Source organism: Hesperophylax consimilis, chromosome 14 (assembly GCF_061612785.1).
Source record: "Hesperophylax consimilis isolate HC1 chromosome 14, BYU_Hcon_1.0, whole genome shotgun sequence".
Classification (NCBI taxonomy): Eukaryota; Metazoa; Arthropoda; class Insecta; order Trichoptera; family Limnephilidae; genus Hesperophylax; species Hesperophylax consimilis.
In genome coordinates this window covers 21,095,467-21,115,907 of record NC_142849.1, presented here as the reverse complement: position 1 = coordinate 21,115,907, position 20,441 = coordinate 21,095,467, and the positions used below count along the sequence as shown (strand labels likewise).

The following is a 20,441-nucleotide window of genomic DNA, read 5'->3' as shown; positions in this document are numbered from 1 at the left end:
AGCGCGATCTGGAAGTCGGAGAAAAAGCACGCTGAAGTGAATCAAACACTTGATTCGGGTTCATGTCAAGTGTCAAAATAACAGAAGAGTATATATGAATCGAAGATCTTGCATCAAGACAAACTGATGTGGAAACCTTCTTTTCTGCCTATCTACCAAAAAAAATGCCCGGAAAGGTTATGTTAGGTTTTTAAAGTGGCGTATTAAGAAATCTAAACCAAAGTATTTCAACTCGTGTTGGACGTACGCAAAAAACCAGACCAAAAGTCGAGCGCGAGCCATTACACCGCGTAGTATAATCCATTTAATGTAATGAGCTTCGCTACAAGTATAACCTTCCCATGCAATTAGTCAGACTTGATCCGGTGAACTACCTATTAGTACTTAGCCTTTAAAAGGCATAAGAAAACAACCATTCCGAAAAAGCTAAAGCTCCGGGCTGCAGGCTACTCCAAAGTTCATAGAACTTTGACTGCAACTTTCAGTTCCTAGGAAAGTGGCACTACCTATATCCGGGATCTAAATTATTTAAGAGCGAAGAAAATGGATTAAAAATATACTACCTACAACTTGGTATTAAATTTTCACTCAGCTTGAAAAACAACATAGCAGGTGTGGGGTGTTTTAATTAACAAAAATGGACGGGTGAGTCTGCAGTCTGCAGTCTGCTGTGTGATCAACACTTATTAAAGCTTTGCTTTTTAGAACAGGTGCTAAGTTTTTAAACATCTCAAAGCATGGCAAGAATGACAACGAGTTGAATTAAAATGAGAATTTTTAGAATTGAATTATTTTTTATTATTTATATTTTGTACTAGCTGTACCCCACCACGCGTTTCTGTGACTCAGTCTGTCTGTGAAGAAAGAAAAACAATAGCGCATTTTGCTAATTCACATGGCGCTGTTTAAAAAAAACGTTTTTCCTGTCACAGGTGACATCTATATAGGTATATAAAAACATACGTGTATTTGAATGCAACGTTGTATTAAATTTTCAAAGCAATGGGTAAATTAATTAAATCGGATATTTAAGATTTTGAAAAACGAACATTTACAGTTTTATAAGATAGATAAATGACGAATTTTGAAGGATATTTCCAACTTACCTATTGGTTGAAATGGTTCATAATCACAAATTAATATTCAAATATAGCATCCCATGTGGGGTTTAATCGGTTGACTACTAAGCTGTCGCGTGAATTTTCAAGTTAATAAGAGATATTGTCCTTTATTTAAAGCAAACATATAGTTTTCTATCACTCAATCGCAGCAAAAAAAAATCTTCCTTCTTTGCAGACGAATCGACTTTCTTTCCCACTTTTTTTCTTTTCTTATCGATAGTACCCTCTCCTATAGGAGGTAGACCATAATCAAAACCAGTTGCGTTCATTGCTCCATGACCAAAGGTGGGCTGTGTATATCAAAAATTTGTAAATTCTTATTTTTTAGGAAAACTTAATGAGTAAAACCTCCAATTATTTTAGCGATTCTCAAACCAAAATTTGAATGATAAAAAGATACGGTTGCATCAAGCAAGTGAACCCAGGACCTTAACCTTCAAGGCTGCTTTACCGATCTAATTTGACCCTATTTACTTCGGTCATATTTATCTGTATCATACTTCGACGAAGAACGACAAGTTATCCTTTTTTTAACGCCTATTTTTTACAGGCTGCAGTCTTTATTATTTATGATCGCAAGATTCTTCCCAAGCTAAATGCAATTTAGATAGCGTCTCGGATAAATATATATCCGTTTTTTTATTTATTTTTATGTGGGACATTTATTGACTTTTCAATAAAATATATAGGATGGAAAAAAGAAAACGATACGGTCGCATCTAAGAATGCAAGATTTTCGCAATTAATAAATTTGAAATTATGTTTATTTTTTTTTTAATTTGATAGGTCATTCAAGAAGAGTCTTCTCTGGTGGTAGATGTGGAAACTAAAAACTGAAAATCTTTGAAAAGGTTAGGTTAGGTTAGGTACCTTTAGTGGTGGGATAATATTATGACCCTAGTTTTAATCAAACATTTATAATTGTGTTAAAAATGCTAGCAATAATTCTTACTATTTCATCGGGACTTTTTTAGGGATCATATTTTCCGCAAAAAAAAATTAACCAAGTTAAATTAATGTATGGTCGTAAATCTGGTTGTAACTAAAACTAAATTTGTCCAATAGAAACAAATTTATGAATGCAGAACGATCATGACATGAAAATATTTACAAATTTAAGGAAAACACTCATTTTTACTGGAGATTTTTTTTAAACTTTTATGTTTCAATTTTCTTATGATTCATACGAATTTTTATCATTTGGCCTCAACGCCACTGATCATAATTTTCCCTACTGCATAAAGTCCAGAATACATTAGTACCTAAATGTACGAACATTGCACAAATCATTTCAGCCACAAAGCCAAGAGTTGTGGCGTTCTCTCTCGCAGGGTCTCCCATCAATATATACCAGGATGATCAGATGTATTATTTTTTTATTTAATACTTTGAACCATTAGATATTACATAAAGTATTACATGCGATGAAACATGGAAATGGAAGAGAAATGAGAGAACTATTCTAAACGCTGTAGAAACGTGATCCCAGAAAACCTTGTATGACAGTGGAAAAATGTTGAGATTTGCAGAAAGAATGCAAGGATGACGTATCTAATGGGTAAGATTTAGAAAATGACGTTTAGATGGTTTGGGCATGTAGTGCAAATTAACGAAGAAAGGAGTGTAAGGAGAATTTTATGACGCAAATGGCAGAGAAAGACAAGGCACCATCAAGTGAACCAAATATTTGAAACGGACCATTTCAAGAGACAAAATAACAGATTATGTATGTATATTCGTGGAAGATCCCTTGGACTATTTAAGCTCTGAATGCGAACTTCTGCCTATCAAACGCGTCAACGAGCAGAGCGATTATGCTACATTAACCGTTAACATTTTCAACGTCACTTATCGTATAACTTACAGTTTATCAACCATCTTTTGACACATATCACACCTCCCACCACCTGTTTATACTTCTACTTGCTGGATTTCATATCAACCTTTTCTAAATGTAGCAATGTTATACAACGCAGTAATTTCATCTCTTGTATATTAACTTCATATTTTTGTCTTTAATCATTTTAATAAATCTTTAATCAATACACATTATGTACTTACTTCTACTACGTATTTTTTTTGTTACCAATTTTTATACGAGGGTTGTCACATAAGTACCCAACCTAACAAAGAAAACGCAAAAATTTTGGGAAAAGCTCTCTTTATTTTTTAACAGTCTCCAATTAGTTTGATACACTTTTCCCAGCGATGTTCAATACCTTTGATACCCTGTTTATAGTGAGAACTATCGAGATCCTCAAAATGCCATTCACAGACTCCACCTCTTCATTGTTGGCCAAGCTTTTACCACCAAGCCATTTTTTCAAGTTTGGATAGAGAAAATATTTCGAAGGGACTAAATCTGGCAAATATGTCAAGTGAGGAAGCAATTCGGACTTTAACTTATTGATTTTGATTATTGTGATAATGGATGTGTGAACTGCTACATAGTCTTGATGAAACAAAACTTTCTTTTTCGCTAAATGCGGCCGTTTTTTTTATTTCATTACTTAAAAATTCAGTCGACAGTCATCCAACACCATTTTGTTGATTTCCTTTACTATTTCTGGTCACCTCATTTGATTGCCCACTGCGATGTTTGTCTTGGTAGCTTATACACCATCTTTTAAACTGTGTAACCCAATATTCTATTGTTGTCAACGAAGAAACAGACTCCTCTACAGTATAATTCTAGCTCGATTTTGATATTGGTTGGACTGAGACCTTTTGAATTAAAGATTTTGTATCACTTGACCATGACCAATTTTCTTCATGTTAAAAAATTCACTGAAATCGTTCACCATTGTAGCGTCGTCAAACTTTGTACTTAAGCTATATAAGGTTGGTACTTTCGACCGCAGCATTTTTTTTTTCAAATATCGACCGCCATTCATTAGTCAGATCGGCTACTTCTGGGATTAACCTCGTAGTTGATATGGCGATGGTGATCCTGGAGAGAACTTTAAGAATAATAGACTCATAGATGGCAATAGATAGTAGTTTAAGAGATTACTCGTGAATAGCACAGGTGTCAAAAATGTATGCATTGAGACATAAATACTATTGCAACCTCGAGGTTGAGGCCCAAAATAATTCTTACCAGCCATCAGATCTCATTGTTATCTATAACAAATAGAATCCAAAATGTTTTTTTGAACCCGGAATTTTCAAAGGAGTTCGTTGAACAAACCCTGAGTTACAAAATTTGCAATATACATTTATCTGTTCTAAATTTGCAATCTTCTCTGTAATAAATTGGTGTACAACTGTTATATGGAGACTATTAAAAATAATTTTAAATGACGCAAGGAGTGTATACTAAGTCCGAATTATTTGGCGGTCCATTATCTAAGCAAACTCTTGAATGATATGTCAGTTAGTAGATATTTGAAATGATAAGACTGGTATCAGACAACGTACCCCAGAATAAAAGTATCAATTTTCATTCTCTCTTGTTTTTAGACCGAAAAGTTTAAAAATCACCCCGTCATCACATGGCAAGTCACTTACTGTTATATTTCAGCTCTAGTAGGGGTAGCGACTAGCGAGGGGACAAATGGCCGTGAAAAGCCTCAAAGCCCTGAAAACACCCCATTTGATTTATATGATTGATCTCCGCAACCCGCTAATAATTCATCATAATATGAAGCGAAACCTCAGATTCATTGCGTCGACAGAAAATATTTTCGATAAATCGTTGGTTTTTTTTGTGGATAGGCTGTGAAAGCACGTAATTATTTTTAAAAAATGCTATTTAACGATCAAAAGAGATAATTTATGTTCAGAAATACTAGTACAAGAAGCAATCAAAAACCTTTAAAACAATATAATTTCGGTTGTGATGTGACGTAACATAAAAATACACTTTTATTACATTTTAAGAACGTATACTGAATTTATAACGCCGTTTTTACTGCATTATATTTAGCATAGTTATCTTTTAACTTCCAAGCAGTTGATTTGGATTCGATTCTCGGCCGTGGCAATTTTTTTTGGCATATATTTTTTTAATATTTTTTACTTATTTTATAACTCGTGATTTGTCATGGGTCTGCGCTAGTATAATGTGAAATGCAAAATGTTAATTCTATTTCTGTAAGAAGTTAAAGGTTATTTGTTTATGTGAATACCGCATCAAAGTGCCAAATGTTCCCAGCTCTCCGGAGTGTTTGGGATATGTTGTGCGGTTGAAGGGAATTGAGAAAGCAAGATGATGGGAAGAAGAAGTACCTGGCTCTACAGATCTAGTTACCAAATATGGCTAAAGCAATTTCAAGCAACGTTTCGATTCTGAACTATGGTCATTCACCAAGTCAATAGTTAAAGTATCTAACACTCGTGTGAACAAAAGTTCAAATTCGTATAGCAATGAGTTGGATGGTGACAGAAAATGTCTGGAATTGAATCCGCACCTTCTGATTGCCGGTCAGGTGCACGGAATCACTGTGCTACGTCGGCTTATTTTAACCGCAAAAAATGCAATAAATACTTGTAGTTCATTCAACAATTATTACTTATTCTTTAATTTTTAATACTATTATTTCCACCGGCGGCATTTATTTTTTACCAAAAGATTTTTTTGAATTTATGTTTGTGTCAGACTAATAATTATTGCTTATAATAATATTATTATCATTTTAATTTAAAGAATATAAATATCTTTGTTCACACCACTATTTGATTAAAATAAACGACATGTTGATTAAAATAATGACCGACGGCCTCCGTGGTCGAGGGCTAAGGCTCTCAACTAGCAAGCTGGAGGTTGAGGGTTCAAATCTCGGCGTGTGCTTTAAAAATGTATCGGATGAATTTGAGTAAGTTCACAAATTTCTCACTTTAAATTAATATGTAGTATATTTGCGTCAAGCTTAAGAGTGGAAGATACTCTTAGTATCGCCCTGGTGTAAGACCACCATTCCGATTTGAAACGTTGTTTAAAATGGTTTGGCCGTGTTTGATAACCAGGTCTGAATAGTACTTCCCCATTTACCTCTTTCCCATCTCCTTACCCTTCCCACTACATTCAGCGCAAAACATACCCCAATCGGGGATGCCATATTCTCACTGGCTCCAGACGGTTAGGAGCAGTTGGGACTCGTGTGTGGTTTAAAAAAAAATAAAAAAATTGTATTTCGAAACCGATGATTTCTTCATAATTTTCTACAATTATTAACTAATTTTCTTTAAAATAACTGAAATCGCTTAAGACTCAATACGACGCAAAGCCCGGCCGTGACAAATCTATCAATAAATAAAAAAAGTATGTTTGTTATAAAAAGTAAACTAAAATAAAATCTCACTTATACTTTCAATTGTGAAGTTTTGACAGTTACACTAAAATTATTTTAACTTAGGATTCCCGGATGAGAGTTTCAACCACAAAAGTTCTAGTTTTATAAATTTCCATCCGGTCCCAAAAGACACGCCACTTTCCTTGTCCGGACGGATAGTTTCCAATACAAAACTTATTTTTTGGTTCTTTATTTTGTTGCCTTTTATACGTTTCTTAGTCATAATTTCGTTTAAAATTTAAACATTCTAAATGTTACTTGTAGATAAAAATGAGTTTTAGATAAAAATGAATTATAGAAGTAAATTTTTCAGAAGTCACACATCCACGTATTTTTTATTGCCTAATGCTGCACGGAGAAAATTAAGTATTGCTTATTTATTAAGAATCTCTTCGAATTCGGTTAAAATCGGGATTGCAGGCCGTTTCCTGATAAACTTTTAGTAAATTCCTAAAACACGTGTTCATGCGCTTCATCCACTTGCACTGCCTTAATGAGAAAGTCATAAAATATTTTTATATTAGATTTTTATGAACACGTGTTCATTGTCTTGATAATATATAAATATTTTACTAAAAGTTTTGAAAGATAGTTCTTACCTCCTGAAATGCTTTGAGTTGTTTGTACCAAATAACTGCTTTCAATGGCACCACCACGATCATCTATGCATACCACATGTCAGAACAGACTTTTTGGCTCACCGTAATACATGGGGTATAATGCTGCTAATCAACGTGTCTCTTGATATCATCAACATAAACCTTGAAGATTTCAAGAGACATGGAGATAATGTCTATTAATTTAAGTTATACTTTTATTTTGGGTTCAAGGACTTACCTCGTATGCTAACTTTTATGTTGAATTAACACATTGTATTTTTGATGCTGTCCATGTGTAAGTACGGTAAATGGACGCCGTCTGTTATACATAGTAAAAAACAACGGAAAAGAAATTACGATTTTTGAAAAAGTATGGATTTAATTACCTGTGACCATTATGCTATAGAGAGCTGCGAGCCAACAGGCCGTTCCGGGGAAACCCATGGACTCAGGCAGTCCGCCTCGGATGCTCACCCTACATGCCTTCTCCTCACCTGCAACAAATACAAACACAATATTACATTCCCAACCATAGCTATATGCACCGCCAGCAGACAAAGGTATCTTGCTATGCGCGGAAAGGGCGTGATTTATTAGTAGTTCACTTGTGTTTGTTGGTCACTCGCCTTCCGCATCGTGTTAAAGAGAAACACACAAGCCAAAAATGTGTGTATTCTTTGTACTAATGCCTTATATCACCACGAATATTGGTAAAAACCAAAAAAATTGCTTGGCAAACGGAGTCTGAAAACGCTTGATTTTAGCGCAAATAGGTTGTTATTTATTTCATGAATAAAATTAAAAGAGAGAAAAAAGTTATTCAAGGGAAACTGTCAAATAATCTAAGCCATAAAACAGTATTGTTATTATTTTTAAATAATATGTAATTAAAATTATAATAATAAGTAATAATATATGCGTTTAAACTCTAAAATGGTACAAAATTTTACAAAAAAATCCTGTATATATGTAATTCTTATTTATATATAATATTGATCACCGGATAAATCATCACAATGATAATTCATCACACCTTTAAAAACTTATATAAAGTCATGGAAAGTTATGAAACAAAAACTTTAGTAATTGGGTTATGTGGGTTAGGTTAGGTTAGGTTAGGTTAGGTTAGGTTAAAAAAAAAATTTTCATCGTTTCTAATGACCTTATATCGCTTTTTAAAAGTGTGTTGAATTGTCACTGTTTTGAGTTAACATGGAACCATAGTTTTAATTAAATTAGAATTCACTTCTAGAATTATTTTTAAACACCACATTATTCCACTAAATGTTTTTTACTCTACTCAAAACATTAGTTCCTTATGGAAAACAAAAGAGTAAAAACAAAAAAAAACACCAACAAAAAGACAAAAAAAAACAACTAAAACACAACTAAAACAAAACAGAAAAAAAAACAAAAACTTAATATGTAACTATTATATTCTATTATTAGTGTGCCAAACAAACATCAGTTAACTTTAGGTTTTAACCTATTTTTTACTACTTGTTTTAATCTATTCTTTAACTTCTCTTTTTATGTACAAAATATATGCTAACTAGTTCAAATTTTAACTCTCCTAAAAAGGGAATTCCTCCTGTTTGGACAGTCAAAACCTTTTAAAAATGTACAGTATGTTTATCCTGAACTAAATAAATAAATATTTATTATTTTAAATCTAACATTCACCAAAATATTATTAATTGATACGAAATTATTTTTTCGTTTAATAATTAAATAAATAATCTTATTTTATTCGATGATTTTGTGTTTGAAAGTAATCCGAAAAAAATACTTTTTCGATTCTTAATTTTGGCCATCAAAAGCGACAGTATCAATAAAATAGACTGACTTATCTTCTGCAAAGCCAGTTATCTGAACGAACTAGAGCTTGCAGCAGTGTTACAATACTTAGAGGTTAAGGAACGAAGCTCGAATTTACATTTGGCGCATGTATTTTGCAATATGAAAGCCATACAGTAATGTTGGAAAGTGACTTAATAGTTAACCAGTTTGTAAATTGATGTTAAAAGCAGTCTGATGCTCACATTCGGGACTGGATAACACATTTGTCGAAGCTTTATATTTGTTTTATAGATGGGTTATATTAAACTGTCGAATTTGGCAGCCATCTCTGGTCCGGAGCCCCTAAATACCTGAAAAAATCCTAGACTCGGTGCAAAAACGGGCGGTCCGTTTGATAGATTCCCCAATCTTAACAAAACGGACTGCAATCTTTAGAGCACAGGCGTCAGGTAGGTATGCTGTCCTTGTTCTATCGGTATTACAATGGAAGATGCTCTGAGGAACTAGCGTCATTGATCTCTTCGGCACCGGTGCGTAGTCGGGATACACGCCAAACGCGCGCCCAACATTTGTACACAGTTGACACTTGTCACATGAGAACGGGTCGCTTCTACGATTCGTTCTTAAGTTCAACAGCTCGGCTGTGGAACGAACTGCCGGCCTCTGTGTTTCCTCCCTCCTACAACATGGGACTCTTCAAGACCCATGTTCACTCCTTCCTCTCCACAAAAAGACCCTCCACACAGCATCCCCAAATATGAAATAGGCCCTGAGGGAATTTATTTTCTTCAGGTCCTCCTGTGTGGAGTAAATATAAAAAATAAATAAAAAAACGCTATTATTCATTTACACTATTAGAGCTTTTACATAAAAAAAATAATTTTTCACCACAAAGGAAGCCCTGGGAAAATAATGATCTTTGGAGATGTTGTGTGGAGTGTCTTTTTAAAGGAAGGAACGATAGGAAGTTCTGCAAAAGAAAAAGGTATAAGGGGTGGGTAGGAAACAAAGGATCAGTGTGTCCAGGAGTAACGGACATATAATATATCCCTACCAATACGGCGCAAGACGACCAGTCGGAGAGGACAAAAGGTCTCCCCAAACCAGCCTGTCGCGATCTGGCACACCACGCAGCTGGTGGGCAGGCGCACCATGAACACAGTTCACTTAATGAACCCGGGCACCCCTGCCAAATCACCAAACGTTAGTTATCCAATAAATGGTTCCCGGGGCGACAACCCAAACCCATCTCCCAAATTGAAATAACTCTTAATAAATTACGTAAGTACATTACAACTATCGTAATACTAATAGTTCTGTCCTGGAACGGGAAACCTTCCTAGTTAGACAGGCAAAGTTTCATAATATGAAATTTCTACTTTATTTTTTATCTATCTATAAATAAATAAAAATAAATAAATTTGCAAGAAACAGGAATGGGATACGCAATTCAATTTATCCATATTAGCATTCAGCACTGTAGTGTATACAATAATAGAAAAAATCAAGCTGTAAAGTTTTTTTGCCATAATCTTTCTATATTAAAATTTTTTTTTAAATTATCTTAGGATTGAACCTTTCTATCCAGGAGCTGGAGTCAACCACTCTACAAGCCTCGCCAAATGCCGATTGGGTAGGACTGACAATTATTTCGTAACGTATTACGATTTCAGAAAAATATGAACATTTTCGCATAAGTATCGATTCCAACCTGCAGTAAGTAACAAAAATGATTATTAAAAGAAAAGGATTTCTGATAAAAATCATAGTAAATTGGTTAAGAACAATTATAATATTATCGAAAAAAAATGTTTGAAATTTCTTATTCAAATCTTGGTAATTTTAATATTATACAGAATACCTGTATCACCTAAATAAGTAATAAAAAAATATTATTATGCATAAGTTTCTTAGAGTTTTACTTTTATCATAAGTTTTTGTAAATTTTATCCAGCATTTTTATCATAAATTATATCCATCATGTATTGTTTCATAGTGCTTTCCCACAAACAAAGTATTGAATTTCGTAAGTCTAAATTTAAACTTTAGGACGCACAGTTTACACGCTTTTTAAAGTTTTTTTTATTATGCAATTAGCATAGTGAAATGGGTCCAGTATTGAATTGATGAATTTGTGCAAAGTTACATTTAGAATAAATATATTTTTTTTGTTCATTTATGGATCACAAAACTCGATAAATTAAAAATCAAATGCAGAGAGTACTTAAATGCATCGTTTTTCGATTATGTGAAAAAACGTCAATAAATCAACGACAATATATCAACGCTCACAAAGTAAAATTAATAAATAATACCATTTTCTAATACGAAATTAGACAATAATTAAAAAATATTCTTACATCATTATTTAATCTTCCACGGTCTTATTAATTAATTATCATGAATCGCGAAAAAATGCCGTCTTAGCGTATTAAAAATAAATTTGACGCTCGAAATCCTTGGTCCTTTCAATACGTAACACCATCTAAATGCGGGTCGGCACTGGTTTAGCCGGAAGCACGTCATTAGACCATTTCCGCAGCCGGAAGTTCAATTTTTTCGACCGATTCAACTAACTGCTGAATTATATTTTCAGTTTTCAGGGGACCAATATCACATGTTGTCCGGCAAAGGATATTATTTGGGTGGGCCTTTTAATAGTCCTTTCCAACATATTGCGTTTCCGCCCGCTGGGAAATTTCTATTGTCATTTTTGGTTATGATTTCGGAGTTTTTTCGGTGTGTTGCTATTTTTTTAAAAATTATTTATTCTCACATGAGTAGGCGGTGATAAATGAAATCTATTGCTTTACGAATACCTACCCATTTAATGTTAATATTAATTGTAAACATTTAATAAAACCTTGGAGTTTTTTACTAACCCTTAGTGTGCCAAGAAATCGGATTCTCACTTTTGTACCCATTGTAGCACACAAATAATAATAATAATAATATTTAGATGATTTGAGTATGACAGATTGAGGAGAAAGGCTTCGAATAATGTAAATCCAAGTATTATAGGTAATACAAGAATGCTACTCTATGGAAGGTTTATTTAATTTAAGGGTATAAGAGTGTAAAATGTAAGTTTTTAGATCAGGCATGATTTCTGTTGGGCTTGTTATGCATCTTAGTTCCAGAGGGAAATATAAGGTGGGGCAATTTCATTGATGTATTTAAATACCATCCAGCACAATTTGCACTGGATTCTTTCAGGGAACTTCAACTAGTGAAGGTTACGAAGGTGTTCTGAAATGTGCGAAATATTTAGAGACCCCGGTTATGAGCCATGCCGCTGCCTTAAAAACGGATTCTAGATTTTTTAGTTTGATATTTTGGAAAGTTTATCTGTTTGATTATTTTGGAATCCACTGAGGATTAATTATATTTTGTGACATAATGGCCAACCAGGCTGGAAAATTTAGTATCATTATGGTATTCTAAACTCTCGTCTTGTCACGTGCAAACATTTTTTTTTTTTTTTTTTTTTTTTTTATTATTTAATATATATATAAAGTGGGTACAGGATATAATGTGAGTACATAAAGTATATATTTACATTACAAAATATATTTATGTTCGCAATCTCACCAATGAAGAAACTGGTTCTTGTGCTTGGTGAGAGAGTTACACTAATTATAAGAAAAATAAAATATCATTATGCTATAAGTAAGTATATAAATGATAGGAACAATATACAAAGAGACAAAATCTAAATACAGTGGATGAGTATAGACTGATAATAAATATCAATGAAGGGAAAAACAGGCAATTATTTAATTGATTATTTCTGAAAGAGTAACTTTAGTTTTAGTTTAAGTATGTTAATATCCTTTAATTTCTTTATTTCAATCGGAAGGTTGTTGAAATACTTTATTCCTAAATATTTATAGTTATTTTGCATTTGTTTGGTTTTACATTTTGGAATTTTGATATTGTATTGATATCTTTTAGATAACTGGGTTTCAAATTTTTTGATTATATTATCTTTATAAATTTGAATAATTGCATTTTTCTTGAATATATCTTCTACTCGGGGCACCCCGAAATCTGTAAATAGCGTTTCTGTTGGATACGTGGAGGGTTTCTTGAGGATTACTTTGAGGATTAGCTTCTGGACCACTTTGATCGGTGTCAGAATCTTATTGTATGACCCCCCCCATCCAATAATTCCGTATTGAATTAACGACTGGATTAGTGCGTAATATACTCTTTTTAGGTTATTTCTTTTTAAAATATTTCTTAATCTTATGAATATGTATACACACTTTCTGATACGCTTGACCAATTCACATATATGTCTTTTCCACTTCATATGTTGTTCTATTATCACTCCGAGATATTTAATTTCTGATACTGAGTTCAATATTGAACAGCCTTGGATACAGATGTTTTTATTACATTTGTTATTGTGAATAATTATTTGAGTGTTAGGGAGTGTTTGTAGTTTGTTAATTGAGAAATGTATATAGTATGTCTTGTTAGTGTTTAATGAGAGAAGATTTGTATCAAACCATTGTTTCAATGTGTTCATGCAATTATTTGCTTGTTCGTTAATTATATTCCAGTCGATCCCATTCACTATGATAGCTGTGTCGTCGGCATAGGATATTATGTTTGCGTTAAGTGATAGTTTGAAAATATCGTTGACATAAATTATAAATAGTAGGGGGCCTAGGACTGTGCCTTGCGGTATCCCGAAATTACTTGTTAGTGGTAGACTAAGTGAGTTGTTTATCTTGACTACTTGGCATCGTTCAAATAAATAGCTTTTTATCCATTTTAAAGCTTTATCGTTTATCCCAACACAATTCAATTTTTCAATAAGTTTATCATGAGAAATACTATCGAAAGCTTTTTTAAGATCTATGAAGATTCCGAGACATTTCAAAGATTTGTCTAATGTGTCCTGGATTATGTTCGATAATTTGGCAATTGCATCTTGGGTACTTCTATTTTTCATAAATCCATATTGGTTGCCGTGAATTACGTCATTTTTGTCAATAAATTCAGTCAACCTTTTTTTGATAATTTTCTCGAAGATTTTTGCAATGTTTGAGATCAGCGATATTGGACGATAATTTGACACTTCTTCAGGGTTGCCAGATTTATGAATTGGAGTGATGATGGTTTGTTTATATACAGTTGGGAATATTCCGCTTTGGAGACTTATGTTGATTAAATGTGTTAAGGGTTTTGATATATGTTTTTTGATAATTTTTAGTGTTTCGACAGTAATTCCATCGAAACCTGGTGCTGATCTTCCCTTCATGCTTGAAATGATTTGCTCGATTTCCTGTGCTGAAGTAGGGTGAAACATGTCAATTTTGTTTGAGATTTTAATGTTAAGGTTCTGTACGTCATTGGACGGTACTTTTTGAATTTGATTTGCAAGGTTTTTGCCTACGTTTGCAAAGAAGTTGTTGAATATGTTAGCGGTATCTAAAGGATTTTCTTTGCATCGTATTTTGATATTGTTATTTGTGATGCTATGTATTTCATTTTTTTTATGTTTTTTCTTGTCTATAATTTCATTTACAACATGCCAGACTTTTTTTGCATCGTTCTCCGTTGCTTCTAATTTTTGCCGAAAATAGTTTTCTTTTGTGTTTTTTATTAAATAAGTGAGTTTGTTTTTGTATGCTTTTAGGTGATTCTTTAGTGTTTCATTTGTAGGTTGTTATTAGCGCACTTGTAGTGAAACAACACAAAACTGCGCTATATAAATGTTATGTTATTATTATTATTATCGGATAAATTTTTTGTATAGTGCTTCTTTGTGTCTGATTGATACAATTAATCCAAAAGTTATCCATGGCTTAACCGGTTTAAATTTTGAAGATTGTTTTCTGGAATCAATGAATTGTGCAGTACTTACGTGCATTGATAGTTTTTTTTCAAATAGTTCGAAGCATTTATTCGTGTCATTACAATTGAAGATGTCGTGCCATTTTTCTTTATCTAGATTATGTATTAGGGCATTTATGTTGAGCGTTTTGCGTCGGCCGTTGTCCTTCTCCGGAGTTAGAGTTTGTATTGGTAAACATTTTTTATCGTGATTGTACGTAAAAATGCACCCGAAATGATCTGTGATTGTCGTTTGTATGACTGCAGATACTATGTTTTTTATATCTTGAATATTTGTGAACACATGATCTATGCACGAAGGTCGTTGACCTGGGATAATTCTCGTAAATGAATTAATACAAGAAATATAATTTAATTCTGCCATCATATTCAGATAATTATCTTTGTCGTAGGATGAGTAATCATTTGCGATATTGAGGTTAATGTCTCCGACAATGATAGTTTTCTTATTTCTGTTCGCAAGAAGAATGTGTTTTAGTTCATCTACATAGGTTGGTAATATTGAGGCATGGGTTCTATATATGGCGAATATGCTATAGGTGTACTTTTGGAAACTGATTTCCATATTTAAAATGTTTACATTGTGCATGTGGATTTCTCTGTAAAAAGTCACAACATATTTATTTGAAATAAATATTGCGATTCCGCTGTTTTTATTAATTTGGGTATTTGTTGCATAGTATGTATAACCCGGAATATTATAATTTATATCACTTGATGAATGCGTCTCTGTTAATATTATGCAGTCTAGTCTGTTAAGTGATTTTATTGTTACCAGGAGTTCGTCTAAATGCAATTCTATGCTCCTGACATTCATATGAAATATGGTTAGGCTAACTTCGGAATTTATCGCTAATATGTTGTTTGTTTCGTTCACTGATGTATATATTCTTTCGTCTATTGATATGGTTTTATCTATAGCATTTACCACAAAGTCATCCATATCGAAGAAATAATAATATTGAAATTCATTAGAAGCCGTGAATCACCTTTGTTCGTTTCACTGTTGGAGTTAGATTTTATGGAGAACGGACTTCTTGAGAGCCTTTGTGTTTTTTTATCGCTAATAAGTAGGTGTACAATTTTATTCATATTCTATTCTCTCTTTGGCGATTTGAAGCATTTTTTGTCTGTATGTGCAGTTGATGCTATCAGCACTGTGGTCGTCCGATATGTTTGCTTTGAATTTTCTATTATTGCAGGAACAGTTGTAACAGATTGGTTTATTGTTTCTTTCTGTGCATTTTGCTAGGGTGTGATCTTTTGCACAATGGGGGCAGGTAGGAGGTTGCGTTCTGTTCAGGCATCTTAATGCTGTGTGTCCATACTTCAGGCAATGATAACACTGCGTAAGGGGGTTAAGATCTTCAATTGGGACTCTTTGGTATTTTATATTGATTTTTCCAATGTTAACTAGTATTTTTCTGATGGCTCCTGACGTTTGTAGTAAGTAGTTTGACACGTCTTGTTGGGACGTCTTTTGTTGGTCAAATTTTTTGAGTTTGATTTCTTTTATGAGTTTGAAATCATCCTTTCGGCAATTTTGTAGCCCCTCATTTTGCTGAGTTATGCCTAAGACTATTTCCTCCTCTGACAAATTTGATTGTAATCTTTTTATGATCATTATTGGTTTTCTCTTTTTTGTTTCTTCAGCGTTTATGTCTTCGCCGAATGTTTCATTTATTTTTGTAGCCAATTTTTGTACGTCTTCTTTTTTTGCACATGAGATAATGATTTTTTGATCACCAATTTTTTTAAATTCAGTTACACCAACTTTCATTTTGGTTACATCTATGTTTTTTTCGATTCTTTTTCTCATTTCTTCAGCCTTGAAGTTTTTAGTCGTTGATATAATGATGGCGTGCTTTTGTAGAATTTGTTTCTCGATTTTGCTAATTGTTGTTGTGGCTTGCGCATATGTTTTTATATTTTTTACCACGAAACTCTCTAATTTCTCATTATAGTGCTCATTGTTTGTTATAATTTGCTCTTGTAGACTTATAATTTTTTTTTGTAGAATACAATTTTCTATTATAATTTGTTCTTCTAGTTTCTTTAGGTTGTTTTCCAAACTCAGTTTTATTCTTGAATCTTTAACAGATGTGATCTTTGCGATATCGCTCTTTATATCTTCGATAATGTCATCCATGTTCTTTCTTAATACGCTCGCCCGTCCGGGCGAGGTACTTTGCGAGGTAAGAATGTAGTACAATACTCGATACGATACACTAAACGAATACTGGGTACGACCGCACTCTTGTAGCAATAAAATGCAACTGATATTTAACATATTTATTTATCTTTGAATTTTTATATCAGTGAAATAGATAAATATTTCCGATTTCAAAACCAGTGCTGTATATATTTACTGGAATGCGACGCATAATTATTTTTTTGAAAGAGGATCACTTATTTAACTAAATTGAAAATAAAACGTAATAAAATTTTCTCATTTGTTTATTACAAATGTTTTTAGAACATTAAAGAAAAGAAAAAAACATTTCTCTGAATATAAGTATCTATCCTGGGAAAAATGCGTAAGACAGATATACAGGGTGTTAAAAGGGACATAATTGACTTATTTTAACCATTTATTTCTGAGATTATTTTGAGTAAAAAATGTTAATGAAATTTTGGTGACTTTTCGATAATTTTGTTTTCAACTTTGGAGTTGTTTGGACATTAAAATTCAGAAGTTATTGGACAGTCAGGATCAGATTGAGGATTTGGTCGGTTAGGCTGAGTGACCAGTGATAACACATTTTTTTTTTTTTTTTAAACATTAAAAAAGCTACCAGATTCCAAAATATCATCTACATTTTTTACTAGAAATAATGTCAGGAATCAATAGATAAAATAAGTAAAGTACCCTGCATACATTTTTTTGTAATAAACATATTTTTTAAATAAATCTGATAAGACTAAAAAAGATTAAGAAATGGACGCTTGGATTGTTTGAACGTGCGGAATCGATTAACGAGAAAATAGTGTAAGGAGAATATCGAGAAGTCGGGTACGCTCGAGAAATATTTTTAAATGGAAAAAAAGTAAAAAGAAATTTTTAATAAAAAATGTAGAAGCACTTCTCGCAGTGCGTGCGTTTCACCTCCGGACACGTTTAATTATATTTTTAATTATCAATAAGGTTATGGGATATTAAAATGCATTGCAATTAGACGACTGAGTAGTTTAATTATATTATGCCTTTGAAAAGCTGAACGGCTTTACGTGCAAAACTAATATTGATATGAGCGGTGTGGAATTTGGTGATTACGAAAATTAATATCGTATTTATACAATTTAAATACGAAAAATGTAATCAACATTTTTAATGTACGACAGTCTAAGTGTTCGGTTTTTACAAATACCTTTATGAAATTGATATCGTTCTCATTTGCTTCCCAGGGTTTTGTTGATTCCTTTCATTTTTTCAATTAATAATGATTTTTTTATATTTTTGTTTTTCTAAATCAGATCTAGAAACTATTTTTTTTTTCAACTGTGCAAAAAAGTATCAAAAATCTGCATCAAGGGGTTAGGAAAAGGTGGTGGGGGTGGTATTTCGAAATTTCGTGTAAAGATCCCTTCCTATTTATTTTTATGGTAAAGTGTAGAAAATTTCATTAATCTCATAAAATAATTTCTTTCATTAATTTCATAAAACTGTAGATTTGTATTGAAAAAAAAACATGGCTGCTTGCATGCCAAAGACACTCATCTTCATATCTTTACATCTTTATAAGTCCTTGGCGTTGCCCGGGCTTTACACATTTTTTTCTAAATCTAATATAAACAATGATCTTCTTCTTGTTTATAAGATCAAGTGTGCAAAATGTCATTAATATCGGAATAAAATGGTAATTTTTTTATAAAAATCAAAAAAAAAACCGCCTGTCACATACACTCATCTTTACATAAATAGATAGACATACGGTATTAATTTTAAACATAGAAAACTGGATTTCTTTGATTATCAATTGAGAAATCTTGTAGTTTTAATTATTCGTAAATATGATGAAACAAATGGTTACATACTAGTGTCTACAGCTAAATTTAATGGTATTATTAAGGTTAAACATAATCGAACACAAAAGTAGCATGCAAAACTAGTAAGTAATTAACCATTAAAACTAACAAAATAATTATAAATCCTGCAGCGTAATGGTTCTAGGACAAAGCTCAGTGATCCATTAAACTGTCGATAGATGTCACTTGTGGTCAACAGAGAGATAAGCGGTGCAGCCGTCAGTGGTCACAGTGCGGCAGTGTTTGCACAACTTGTGCACAGAGGGCACTCGGTTCGAGTTTCTCCTTTGTTTTCATGCACTCGCTTTAAGTGGGTGATATTATTAAGTAGGTTCTGGTGACAGCTTTAAGAGCTCGCAAATCGAACGGGCCATTTTAGTCGTGCGGTTGCTTCTGTAAGTTGTAAACAACAAATTCTACTTGGAATAAAATTATAAAACTGTGATATATATAAAAATATTTTTTACACATAAAATGGATTCTTAGAGCAAGCTCGACGACCTCCTTGGTCGAGAGGTGAGGCTCTCAACTAGGAATCCGGAGGTGTTGGGTTCCAAACCCGGCGCGTGAAAGTTAATTTTGTATGAGTAATTTGTTTCATTTCACTATTTATTCATTAAAAATAATTGTATAGCATATTTGCGTAACTTTCCAGAGTGCTGGAAGACCACCGATCAGAATTGCAACGTTGTTTGAATTCATTTTCAGCTGTGTTTGGTCTCCAGATCTTAATAATCAGGTTCATTAAAAATTCGTTTTTTTGTATGAAGATTTCAGAAAATATTATTTTTCGCACGGATTTCATGAAAACATCAATACAAAAAACCGAATTTTCTAAAAAAAATAATAATCGGATACAACAAGATCAATAATGCCATTTTTGTAATCTTAGTACTCTAGTGAATTCAAAAGTCACGAGACGCCACTGTTTCCCACCTTCCTCCATCTCATCTCTTTCTCCTTCCCACTACCTTCACCCTAACAACATACCCCAGTTGGGGTTGTCATTGCTCTTGATGGTTGGGAGCAGTTCAGGACTTTGATGGGTTATCACAAAAAAAATGTAGTCAAGTTGTAGGTACATACAATTCGATACACAACTCGCCATAATTAAAAAAAACCAAAGTACATAATTCATGTAATAAGATCAAGTTTACTCGCCTAATTTTAAATGGCTATTTCTATGAAATATCTCCTCACGGCCATTTTTCAAAGGTTATTGTAAATTAAAACAAGGCACGGTAATTAGAAATTACAGTTTTGCAAATGTCACAGACCGTCGTGATGTGAAAAGGTTATATTTGTTATGATAGATAATGTGTCAAGAATAAAAAAAATATATGTGAACTTATTTTTGCTATGGAATAAATAAACAATATTGTAGTTCAGCTATATAGTGGTTTGCCTAAATACAAGTTTAGTATATCTTGTAGCTTCATATTAAAGTAGATTCTGACTAGCGATATAGCTGGAAATAATCAATCCTAACTACATACACATAACCAAAAATTGTAGTTTTTTAATGCATGTAATTCAACTTAAGAGGCCGTTCTACCACCTCGGGAATCATTAATTGGATAACCAACACCTCTGCCATTCGTCACCCCAAGTGGCTTGCAACGTTTGGTGACTTAACAAGGGTACCAGGCTTAACGGGAGTGAGGTTTGTCCATGACTTGGTGGCGGATGCATCTGTTCACCGACTGCCTGGCGGGCCACGGGTAGATTGCGAG

The 20,441-nt window shown here is 32.9% G+C and overlaps 1 protein-coding gene across 7 annotated transcripts in view; it reads right to left on the bottom strand.

Moving 5' to 3' along the window:
- LOC149418044 (lachesin-like) overlaps positions 1-20,441 on the bottom strand; it is a 214,266-nt gene that overhangs the window by 180,325 nt on the left and 13,500 nt on the right. For all 7 annotated transcript variants that reach the window (XM_089639298.1, XM_089639299.1, XM_089639303.1 and 4 more), the window contains one exon: positions 7,401-7,508. In XM_089639298.1, coding sequence (XP_089495424.1) covers positions 7,401-7,458 — 58 coding nt within the window. In that variant the 5' untranslated portion in view covers positions 7,459-7,508. The remainder of the gene's footprint in view (positions 1-7,400; positions 7,509-20,441) is intronic.